Source organism: Geotrypetes seraphini, chromosome 2, assembly GCF_902459505.1.
Source record: "Geotrypetes seraphini chromosome 2, aGeoSer1.1, whole genome shotgun sequence".
NCBI classification, from domain to species: Eukaryota; Metazoa; Chordata; class Amphibia; order Gymnophiona; family Dermophiidae; genus Geotrypetes; species Geotrypetes seraphini.
The window spans coordinates 265,495,233-265,507,560 of record NC_047085.1 but is presented as its reverse complement, the minus strand read 5'-3'; the positions used below and the strand labels follow the sequence as shown (position 1 = coordinate 265,507,560).

At 43.0% G+C, this 12,328-nt stretch overlaps 1 protein-coding gene across 5 annotated transcripts in view; it reads right to left on the bottom strand.

Annotated features, from left to right (window-relative positions):
• The window catches only part of TOM1 (target of myb1 membrane trafficking protein), a 188,556-nt gene that overhangs the window by 41,784 nt on the left and 134,444 nt on the right, over positions 1-12,328 (bottom strand). For all 5 annotated transcript variants that reach the window (XM_033929580.1, XM_033929577.1, XM_033929578.1 and 2 more), the window contains exons 5-6: positions 3,137-3,271; positions 347-496 (exon numbers count right to left, since the gene is read on the bottom strand). In XM_033929580.1, the coding sequence (XP_033785471.1) occupies positions 347-496; positions 3,137-3,271 (285 nt within the window). The remainder of the gene's footprint in view (positions 1-346; positions 497-3,136; positions 3,272-12,328) is intronic.

The window sequence follows — 12,328 nt, the reverse complement described above, 5'->3', positions numbered from 1 at the left end:
AGACTAGATACTTATACACAGATAGTTATAGATTTCTTTCCTATCTGTTTATGTGTTTCTTTGCAACGGAATACTAAATCTACGTTCGATTTTATTTTCATATTAAGCTCAAGCACACAATTATTTTCTAAATCATGTCTTATTTAAATATTTTATCTGGTCTTTCTGCCTTAAGCTTTTCACAATGCACAGTCGATGTCATTTTTGTTTTTATGTAGGACAGAGCTCAATGTGTCAAATGCTATGCCATCATTTGGGGTAGTTTTGGGGGTATTATCAGAGCAAAAATGTTGTGCTGTGTGAAACATACTTAGGAATGAAGTGTACAGCATGGCAACCTCCTTACCTGCTCAGAGGTGGGAGTAATGGGGCTCTCGTTGGGCAGGCCTGGTTCAGTTGTACAGGGTGCTGCAGTCTGGGATGGTGGGCCTGCTCGCACAGGGGAATCACCTGATACAGTGCTCTGTCTTGCTACAGAGTCTGGACTATACACACTCTACAAGAGAAAAAGAGGAGAAAGAAGTGTTAAGTGAGAGAAAGCTATAGGGGATTTCTGCTGAGTCTCCAAATGTGTTCAGCATCCCTTACTTCCACTTCCTTTCTTAGCTCATACACTGCTATGCTTCTTTTACCCTATGCCAGCTCCCACCCCCGGAATCTTGGTTTTCCTGAGGGAATAACAATTTTTCCCCCATCCTCTGCCTCCCAGCATACAACTCATAAAGAGCCAACTCACATGAGTAGAGCAACATAAACAGCTAGCTCAAGGAGGAAAAGTCAGTGCAGTCTTTTCCTGCGCCTCAAGGTTCTGAGAGTGAGAGCCAGGTAACTCCACTACTGTTCTTCATTTCAGGAATTTAGGCACTTGTGTGGCTCACATAGAGGCATGCACAGTATAAAAACATAACAGAATCAGTACCTAAAACATAAAGATCTGTGGAAATGGTGATGTTCAAGATGCAGGCTTTACTCAAAAATGTACAACTGGATAATCCACATAAAATATATCTAGGATCTAAACCAGGGGTGTCAAAGTCCCTCCTGGAGGGCCGAAATCCAGTCAGGTTTTCCCCAATGAATATGCATGAGATCTATTAGCATACAATGAAAGCAGTGCATGCAAATAGATTTCATGCATATTCATTGGGGAAATCCTGAAAATCTGACTGGATTGCGGCCCTCCAGGAGGGACTCTGACACCCCTGACCTAAACCATAGAGAGGTGTGGACCCAACACGGTCCGTGTTTCAACAATGTCTTCCTCAGGGGTCCCTAAAAGTCCTGATATTAAAGCACATGGATTAAACACTGAAAACAATACCGAGCGTAACTCTGCGCAGATGAGGATTCCTCAAAAGCAAAAAAAGGAATCCTCGGTATAGTTTTCAGTGTTTAATCCATGTGCTTTAATATCAGGACTTTTAGGGACCCCTGAGGAAGACATCATTGTCGAAACACAGACCGTGTTGGGTCCATACCTCTCTATGGTTTAGGTCCTAGATATATTTTATGTGGATTATCCAGTTGTACACTTTTGAATAAAGCCTGCATCTTGAACATCACCATTTCCACCGATCCTTTTGTTTTCGCTGTTATTTGCATTGCCTGAGGGACTAAAGGGCCAATTTTTTGTTTGTTCTTCTGGAATCAGCACCTACCATGCAGGAGCAAAAGGAATAGAAGAATGGCTGGTAGAGATGGGGCAGCTAGGAGAGGTGGGTGGGGGAAACTAGAGGCGAGAAAAAAGAAGGAAAGGGTGGATCGCTGCTTTACAGGCAAGGCCTCTGGCTTTCAAGGATTTTCATTTGGCCCTTAGGGGAGACCAGCACAGCAGTAAGAAGCAAGAAGTTGGCATTGTCAGCAGTTCAGAGCTCTTTGGGGCTTTGTTGTATGCCAAATTAAAAGCTCTCTTACGGTACTCATGGAGATTAGCTCAAAATACTTGGAATTCTTCATGTTTGATACATGTATGTAAGATTTGAAAATACTTTGCACAGAATTTTTAATTTCTTCTTTGTAAAGAACCCTCCCAGAAATAATTATGTTCTCAGCTATCCGCTCTTCTCCCTCCACCAACTCCACCTTTCCCTCCTTCATATTTTCAAGCAACTCCCTCTCCTAAAGACAATTGGTTTCAGGATATTTACCATATTTTTCGCTCCATAAGATGCACTTTTTCCACCCCCAAAAAGGGGGTGGAAAAATGGGTGCATCTTATGGAGCCAATGCACCTCCCCCCCGCTACCTTTTTTTTAACTGGCAGTGGTCCAGCGCGGTCTCCTGCTGCATAGCTGCCTTTCATTGCAAAGTGGCACACAACGCATGAGCGCGGCCTTTGCGCTTCCTGCCTGGTCCCGCGCCGCTCCATGATTGGCTGAAGTTAGTTCTTGCAAATTGAGAACTGACCTCAGCCAATCACGGAGCGGCGCAGGACCAGGCAGGAAGCGCAAAGGTTGCACTCCTGCGTTGTGTGCCGCTCTGCAACGAAAGACAGCTGTCCTGCAGAAGACCACGCTGAACCACTGCCAGTTAAAAAAGGTACCGGGGGGGGGGGGGGGGGGGACTGCTTCAGACTTCCCTGCACCAGACGCACCTACGTGTAGAGGAAATTTCAAACCAATTTTTTTTCCTTGGTTTTTCCTCCTCTACAGGGGGGTGCGTCTTATAGAACAAAAAATACGGTAATCCATGGGCACGCTATTTGCCACCAACTGCATTCATTAACAGCAGACAAAACACATTGTTCAACCAAGCAATCAAACTGGCCACCCCTCGACAGGTTCAATCAAAAAACCTCCCTAGAAGTGGAGATTACTAACCCCTTCCCCACCACACATATACCTACTTTTTTTTTTTTTCTTCAACCATATCTTCTTCTCACTATCCTCCTTAATTCTAGGCAGCATCAATAAATGAGATAATCTCTTGGGGGTCAATCACTGTATCCAGCAGAAATCTTCCCTCCCTGCCCCAGAGTGTACCTATTGCCTTTGTGGCATGTCCAAATCCAACTGGTTCTAGTGGAGGTAAGGCTCCAACTAGAGTACACTGTGCCACAGCACATATTGTTAAGACAGAGTAATGGGGCTCTCCCCCAACTGGAAGCGCTTTATGATGTCAGATCTCCAGATCGTACCCTCTGAGGTGTATGGATAGGAGACAATGTGTCCAGGTCAGTCATGGGGAACTCTAGGCCTTTCCTCCTGAGGTCCTCGTACACAGTGACCACACCAGTGAGGTCGGGGGAGCTGCGGAAGGCGTCAGCCCAAGCCTGCAGAAAGAGAACAAGGTAAGCTGAGGTTCATGTCAGCAGACACCTACTATTCAAAAAACAAAGAAGCTCTGGAAAAAAAAAAAAAAGAGAAAATACATCTAAAAGATAACCATACAATTTAGAGTAAGGATTTCCTAGCCAGTGGCATAGTAAAAAGGGGGGCAGACCACCCCAAGTGCTGTCACATCCTCACTTTCCCCATGCCATGCTCATTCCCTCCCTTCACCACCCCACCATACCTCTAAAATCTTCACCAGCGTGAGCAACTACTCTAGCCTGCTGCTCGTGCCAGCCTGGCTTCCTCTGAAATCACTTCCGAGTCACCAGGAAATAACATAAGAGGGAAAGCCAGCACAGGCTGGAGAAATTGCTTGCGTTGGCAAAAATTTTAAGAGGTATGGGATGGGAAAGGAGGGCGTGAGTGTGGCGCGGGAGGGTGACTTGGAAAGATCAAAGGGTGCGGAGAGGAAGGCGTGGGGGGGCACTACCGCTCCAGGCACCTTCTACTCTCGCTATGCCACTGCTCATAGCTAAATAATTCAGAAGTGCTTCAAAGTTCAGCAACCCTGCCTGTCTGTCTGGTTGGGATAAGAATTTGTGCTGATCACCTCTTGGGAGCAGAGCTGAAGAGTGCTCATTCCACCACCTACTAGTTGATAAAACGACTACAGCCTCTCTCTGCTATTTATACTCTGCTGAAGGGTCAGAGTGAAGGTCTTATGGTTGAGGCTGGGTTCCCATGTAATATCGAGCGAATGTGTGGCATGAACTACCACCATTTTTAGTGAAAGTTAAAGGAACTGTGCAGCGACATTGAATGCTCTCCCCTCCAAGTCAAGATTTAAGCCATTTTCCATAGACCCAAACTGAAGGCTCCTTATAAACAACATGTGGCCACAGACTAGACAACTGAAACTGTTCCCCCTTAAATAAGGCAAAAGTAAACTATGCTGACCACAAAGCTCTTACTGAAAAATTATCTAAAAATCAGACTGTCCTCCCACAGAGATAAATCTCTGGTAGATCAAACTTAGCAGACTTTAGTCATCTTTGTCCATGTTAGAAACCAGAACCCAAAAGAACCAACCTTGGAAGCGCCAGAAAATAATTGAAACTGTTGAGTCAAAAACAAGTTGCTAATCTTTAGATTTAGACCCTGTACAATGTACAAGTATGTTATTTTACTTGTGATATATATTGCATCTGTTTTGCCAACAGTGCAACTGAGCCAAATATTGGTCCATGTTTGGAACGGATTTTTGAGGGATTTTTATTACACTCAAATTTTCCTTTGAAGCAGGGTTCTGACAAGCGCTTCTAGCTCCACTGTTTCTCACTTTGTGCAATACTGAATACTCCTACACTTGAATTGTTCAGAAACTCTGAAAAAAACTAACAATGTGTCCCATTTAATAGCCTTTCTATGGGAATCCTTTTTGTTTCACTCCCACGATACTGCCTCCAAAATAGGAAATGTTGATAAGAGTCATCTTTACCATGACCTTCCCACACTGAGTCTAATCACTTAGGCCCAGATTCTCAAAACTTTAACGACGTCACTAAACTGTTTACAGATGATTTAGCCTGTACGCATTTTAGCGGCGGATTATCAAAATGGATTATGTCTGTCAATAGTGAGCTTTCTAGCAGTCTCTGACAATGACATGCAAATGGGCTCTTCAACATTTAAATAAGTCCTCCGGTGGATTCATAAAAAAATGCCGAGCCATTTTCTAAAAGCGGCATCGGCTTTTGATGACAAAAATAAGAGACTGGTCCAGGGGTGCTGGTCAATGTCAGAGACTGCTAGAAAGCCTATGTTGTGATGCAGCGAGAGAGATGCCCATTCTCTCCTGCTGAATCACAACACCCTCCGCTGCAGCGGTAGCAAACACCCCCGCCCCCACAGCAGGAGAGATGTTGATTCTCTACTGCTGCCCCCCCCGCAGCGGGAGAGATGGCCAAACTCTCCCGCTGCCAAGAAATCCTGGACGCACCTCCCCCCCCCCCCCCCGGGAGAGATGCCCACATTTTCCCACTGCCAAAAAATCCCATCCATGCACCTCCCACCCCGCAGCAGGGATGCACCGGGGAGGGACCTTATACAACCTGGGCCAATCATAGCCTCAGGCTCCTGGAAGGGGCCTAAGGCTCTGATTGGCCTGGACACCCCATAGGAAGGGCCTTAGGCGCCTGGGCCAATCAGAGGCCTTAAACAACTTGGGCCTATCAGAGCCTCAAGCTCATCCCAGGTGCATCTTAAGATGCACTGAAGACAGTACGGCCCATTTTCGATGACACAGGCCAGCAGGGAGGAAGGAGTCCGCGTCCCTCCATGCATCTATTTGGAGGTAAGGGGGAAGGGGCATTGGAGGCAGGGGAGATGTTCTATGGCAGGGGGGTCACTTGTCAGCAGGGGAGAATAGGCATCTGTCTTGCGGGGAAGGGGGGCATGGCAGGGATTTCTTGGTAGCGGGAGAGTGTGAGCATCTCTCCTGCTGCCGTGTTGGTTGGCAGCGGGAGAGAATCGGCATCTCTCCCACTGCAGGGGGAGGTGTCCGCCGGCAGCGGAAGAGAATTGGCATCTCTCCTGCTTCTGGGGGTCGTTTGTTCATTGTGGAGTTTTGTTTTTTATTGGCGGGAGGGGGGGTTCTTTACGCATTTTTTCTGCATGGGCACATGCAAATTTAGTGAATCTTTGCTGCTGTCCGCTGACCTCATTTGCATGCGTGATTCTAGCTTTTTTCAATTTGCTATCAAAATGGCTGCGTTAGCAGATGGTCTTTTTTTAACACGGGTTTTTGAAAATCCAGGTCTTAGAGATGCCCTTATTTGAGATTTTGGGATCCTCCTCCCCTAGGGCTGTGAACACTGCTTTGACAGTAGCCTTGACAAAGAGAAGTCAGACTCAAGAATCTAACCCTCTTTTCCCGAATGCCACTGTGCAGCACAGCCCCCGAGTCCTTAGGTAGGCCCCAGTTACAAGTGATCTTAGGGGATTGTGAGTGGTCTTGTTTATGCCCATGATGGAACACTGACACCTGGTGGCTACCACAAGGCATCATGTTCTCCCACACACATTTATTCTTCACTTTGTCTACGCCCTCCAAGACAGGTTGCAAAGAAAACATTTCAATAAAATCCTTAACCAAATCGCTTTATTACCTTTTCTATAGAGAACACTAAATTCAGAGAACCCTGCTGTTAAATTCAATCTGCCTCCACAGAACAGCCCACAGCTATTTCACTCAGAAATAAATGCAGGCCTGCTTATTCTTTGCTTAGTACATACAAGTGCCAATCAACATTATTCCCCACCATTAGCTAATCTGGTAATGTGTACTCTTTTTATTTAAGCTGGAACAATGGGCTTGTGTTGTGCATTAGCAGTCAAGGAAAGATGAAGCATACTGAAACAGGCACCGGACAGCACTCCCCTTCAAAACAGGATGGCTCCATCCATAAAGACACTGTTGCAATATGTACTGAGGGTCCCCGCATAAATCCAGAGACGTACACTTCCCCCTCCCCATTCGTGGTTTCTGCACTCGCGATTTCACATAATCGCAATTTTTTTCTGGGGAGGGGGAAAATAAAAATAACCATATTTTTTACCTCCCTGCCGCCTTCCCGGCCTTACCTGGTGGTCTAGAGGGTTTTCGGGGCAGGAGCGATCTTCCTACGCTCCTGCCCCGTGCAGATCGCCATGAAGAAATGGCTGTAGGGAGTCCCCGACGTACTCTTGAGAGACTACGGGAACTCACAGCAGCCATTTCCTCATGGCGATCTGCACGGGGCAGGAGCGTAGGAAGATCGCTCCTGCCCCGAAAACCCTCTAGACCACCAGGTAAGGCCAGGAAGGCGGCAGGGAGGTGGGGGTGGGTCAGAGCCGGATAATCGCGGTTTTTCGCCATTCGCGGTCCAGCTCTGCCCGTATCCCCTGCGAATAACGAGGGAGTAGTGCATCTGTTTCAGAGAGGGAAGGGGGCTGTACAAAGAAGAGAGACCTAGAGCTAGCAAAGACAAGGGTTAACAGACATCCGGATTTCCCCGGACAGCTTTTCAAAACCTGGCACTTTGAGTTTTGAAAAGCTTGTGATATCGGGACAGCATCTGCAGATGCAATGCGGCGACATCATGCGCACACAGCGCGACGTCATCACGTCGCATCCTCACATGTGCAGATGCCATCCCAACGTACAAATAGGTTAAGGGGGAAAATCTGGTCACCCTATCATAGACAGCTACCCAGGGCAGCTAGAACTGTGTTCCCCAACCCCCACCACCTTAGCCTTGTTCTTCCATACAGCTGGGTCTTCTCTCCCCAGCAGAGTCATTTTCATTCCTTTTCACTCATCCGCCTCAACTATTCTTCTAGAAAAAGCATCCCAGCAGTACTCCATCACCAGCAGGTCTGAATGAGTGTGCACTCAAAGTTAGGGTTACCATATTTGTGAAGCCAAAAAAAAAAAAAAAAAGTCACATGGCCTCTTCCCTGACCCTTGACCCTCCCCTCCTGATTGCTTGCTGTGTGCAGTCAGGATCACAGCAAGCAATAATTGTACTCCGTGAGACTTGCCCCCATCCTTTCTTGTGCTGCACCCATGATATATCAGACTTTCAGTTGTGAGTCTATAAAACAGAGTGTAGTATTAATAAATGTTTATAATTTGAAAATGGAAATAAGGTGATCTTTTTATTAGACTAATTTTAGGACCAAAACCCGCTTCCTCAGGTCAGGAAAGGATACTGTAGCAGCAGTATATGGTACTGACCTGAGAGGAGATTTTGGCCTCTGAAAGCTAATTGAAAAATGGATTTGGCCTATAACATGGTATCTTATTTTCCATTTTTTGTTTTATTTCTATTTATTTTCCATCTTTGTTTTATTTCTATGATTGGTATTTCAGTCTTTTCAAATTTACATCTGCTCTTTTTATATTCTGCACAGTACTAGGGGATATGTATTACTGATTATCTATTTATTCATTCAGTTTTCTATACCGTTCTCCCAATGAGTTCAGAATGGTTTACATGAATTTATTCAGGTATGCAAGCATTCTTTCCCTGTCTGTCCCAGTGGGTTCACAATCTATCTAATATACCTGGGGAAATAGGGGAGGGGGGATTGTGAATTGCCCAGGGTCACAAGGAGCAGCTGTGGTGCTGCATAGAGAATGACATGATGACTGTTGCCCGCAGTTAGCCAAGGGTAGCTGTGGGTAACCTGTCAAAAACGGGGATGAAAAAAAACCTGATCGCTCCGGGTACGGGGTCAAGGCCATTCACTGCCCCATGGAGCGGTGAATGGCCTTGTCCCCACAGTTAATTGAGGGAACAGGCACAAAATACTTTAAAATCCGATTGCACGGTCCAAGCATCTCCCTCCCTCCCTTGCCTTTACCTTCGCTGACGATTTTCCTCTTAACAAGCAGCCTGAGCATTTCCTGAAGTCACGTGCGGTTGGCTGGCTGCCTGAAACTTCTCCTCTAATGCAACCAGAAACAGGAAGTTGCGTCAGAGCAGAGGAGATGTTTCAGGCAGCCAGCCAGCAGCATAGACAGCGGTGGGCGAGAGGGAGGGAGGGGGCTGCTGCTGGGGACAGAGGACCAAGCTGAAATAAACCTTTTAAAAAAATATATGTATTAACTTCCCATAAGGGGAGGGAAGGACACCAAAGCAAAACTGGCCGAGTAGGAAAGAGAAAGGGGAGGACAGGCAGGTGAGCCAGATGCTGGAAGCAGGGGGAGAAAGAGGGAAAGAAGCTAGATGGGATTGGAGAGGAGAGACACACATTGGTGAGGTAGAGGAAGAGAGGGGAAATCTGGACACAGGAAGGTAACAGAAACAGAGGGGAAATTATGTGCATCGCCAATATCCCTTTTTTAGCAAAACTAACAGAGAAAGTTGCATTTAACCAGAATTTGGAATTCATAGAAAAAAAACAAATCTTACATCCTAACCAGACAGGTTTTAAACATCATTCCATGGAACATTCATTAATATGTATGTCAACAGTTATTCATTACCATCTAGACAATCACAAATCCATTCTCTTAATCTCTCTTGACCTCTCTTTGGCATTCGACACTGTGGATCATGACCTTCTTCTTGAACGACTTGAAGCTATCAGTATCACTGATCAGGTCCTTACGTGGTTTCGCTTCTACTTTGCTAACTGATCCTCAATAGTTTCATTTAATACCACCACTTCAGAAAATTTCATCACAAACTATGAAATTCCTCAAGGGTTCATCCTTTCGCCTCTTCTGTTTGATATCTTTCTTGCTCCTTTGATGACTCTCTGTCAGTCCATTGGGTTTTAATGTGTTTGCTTATGCAGACGACATCCAGCTTTTGCACCCTCTAGATTCTGAGAACCCCATGGAAGCCCAATCTATCAATAAGAAACTCAAACAAATTCATAACTGGCTTGATACTAACAGGCTTGCTCTTAAATGTCATCAAGTCGAAGGTGATGATCTTCCCATGGAAAGACAGACTTAAATGTGACTCTCCCATCACCCTGGTGGGCAATACTCTTCAGGCAGTTACTTCCATCAAGATACTAGGGGTTATATTTGATCAAAAATTATCATTCCATGAGCACATCAACAGTGTAGTCAAGTCCGCATTCTACATATTACGACAAATTCGCTCGGTTTCAAAATGTTTAGAAATCAAATCGCTTAATATATTGATTCATTCATTAGTCATTTCCAGAATCAACTATTCTAATGCCCTGTTTAAGGGAATCTCCCTAAAAGAAATAAGACGTTTACAACTTATCCAAAACACCTCTATCAAACTTATAATGAAAGCAAAGAAATTTGACCATGTTTCAAAAAAATCTCATTGGCTCCTGGTGTCACATCATATAACCTACAAAATATGCCTGCTAACCCTTAAGTCACTACTCTATAAAGTCCCATCTTTTATTGATAGAGTCTTAATACCCTATGCACCCACTAGATTACTTAGATCTAACGATCAACATTTGCTGGTTGTTCCTTCCCTCAAATCCATCAATATACGTAGACAATACATTTTTTCAGTTACAGCCCCACAAACGTGGAACTCCCTCCAAATATACATAAGGGAAGAACATCTTTTCGACAGATTTAAAAGCAAGTTGAAATGCTTTATTTTTTTAAAAAATTTTTATTTATAAAATTTTCATTCTTACAATAAATGAATAGCATAATATTTAGTTTATAATAATTATAATTGTATGTACAATATCATATCATATATATTGAATCCCTTTCCCCTGTTATTTGTTTTTTCATTTTTCCTCATATTAATTTCTATATTTCCCTCCCTAACCCTATATTATTATTATCAATGTGTTAAGATATCTGATCTTTAGAATATTTTGTCAATGGATCCCATATTTTCTTAAAATTTTTTATATTTCCTTGTTGTAATGCCAATATTTTCTCCATTTTGTATATGTGACACACCGAGTTCCACCAGAATGTATAATTTAGCTTGGTATAATCCTTCCAATTTTGTGTGATTTGCTGCATGGCAACTCCTGTCAATATTAAAAGCAATTTGTTATTGTTTGCTGATATTGGACTTTGTGTTCTCATTGCAGTACCAAATAATATGGTATCATATGAGAGACCAATATGATTTTCTAGTAATATGTTAATTTGGGGCCAAATTAAATTCCAAAAGGCTTTTATGCAAGGACAAAAAAAAATTAAATGATCTAATGTCCCTACTTCTATTTTACAATGCCAGCATCTATTAGATCTAGTATTATCTATTTTTTGCAAGCGCGTCGGGGTCCATAACGCTCTATGTAATAAAAATATCCATGTTTGACTCATAGATGCTGACTTTGTTAATCTTAATCTCCAGGACCAGAATCTTGGCCATTGAGATGCAGAAATTGTCTGTCCAATCTCAATGCTCCAAATATCCCTAAGTCCAGTTTTCTTTTTTTTATTTAGAAATCCATATATTAATTTATACCATTTTGCGGCTTGGTGTCCCAAGAAATCCGCCTGGAAACATAAAACTTGCAAACTATATTGGGTATTAAGATCTTTCCATTCAGGGAACCCTACCTGAATGGCTTGCTTCAATTGCATCCATTTAAAATATTGTGTTTTATTTAGTCCAAATTTATTTTGCAATTGTGAAAAACTAAGCAAGGAACCTTCTGATATGACATCATTCAATGTTCTTATTCCTGCATTTATCCATTGTTTCCAGACGATTTTAAATCCGCCAATTCTGATCCTGGAGTTTACCCATATTGATTGATTTAGAGATTTAGCTATTGGTTCTGGTGATAGGTTACTTATGTATCTCAATGTTTTCCAAGTATCTAAAAAGATTCTGTTATCTTTATATCTCCTAGGCATTGTTATGGTAATTAGATGTTCTGGATATAAAGGGAACAGGAGCTGCCATTCTAAATACAGCCAATCTGGTACATTTTCCATGAGATCTGGGAGGATCCAATACATACCCTGTCTTAAAATATAGGCTTGATGATACCTATAAAAATTTGGAAAATTTACCCCCCCTTCCACAATTGGTCTTTGTAATGATACTAAAGCGATTCTTGGTCTTTTCCCAAACCAAACAAATTTTGTAAGAATATTGTTAAGTTTTTTATAAAATGACCCCTGAAAAAATATTGGTATCATACTCATTTGATAACAAACCACAGGCAATACCATCATTTTAATTGTTTGAATTCTTCCCCACCAAGAAAGATGTAATGGATTCCATTGCTCACACATTTCTGTTATTTTTTTCAATAAAAGTTTTTCATTCTCTTTGACTGTGTCTTCAATTGTATTTTTGATCATAATTCCTAAGTATTTTATTCCATCTTCTTTCCAAATAAATGAATATGGGTCAAATAGTCCTTTCGTACAATGAACATTAATTGGGAGGACTTCAGATTTGCTCCAATTAATTTTATATCCAGAAAAAGTGCCGAATTTCTCTAATAAATTAAGTATACATGGAATAGTAGTATCCGGTTCTCTTAAATATAATAAAATATCATCTGCATATGCAGAAAGTTTA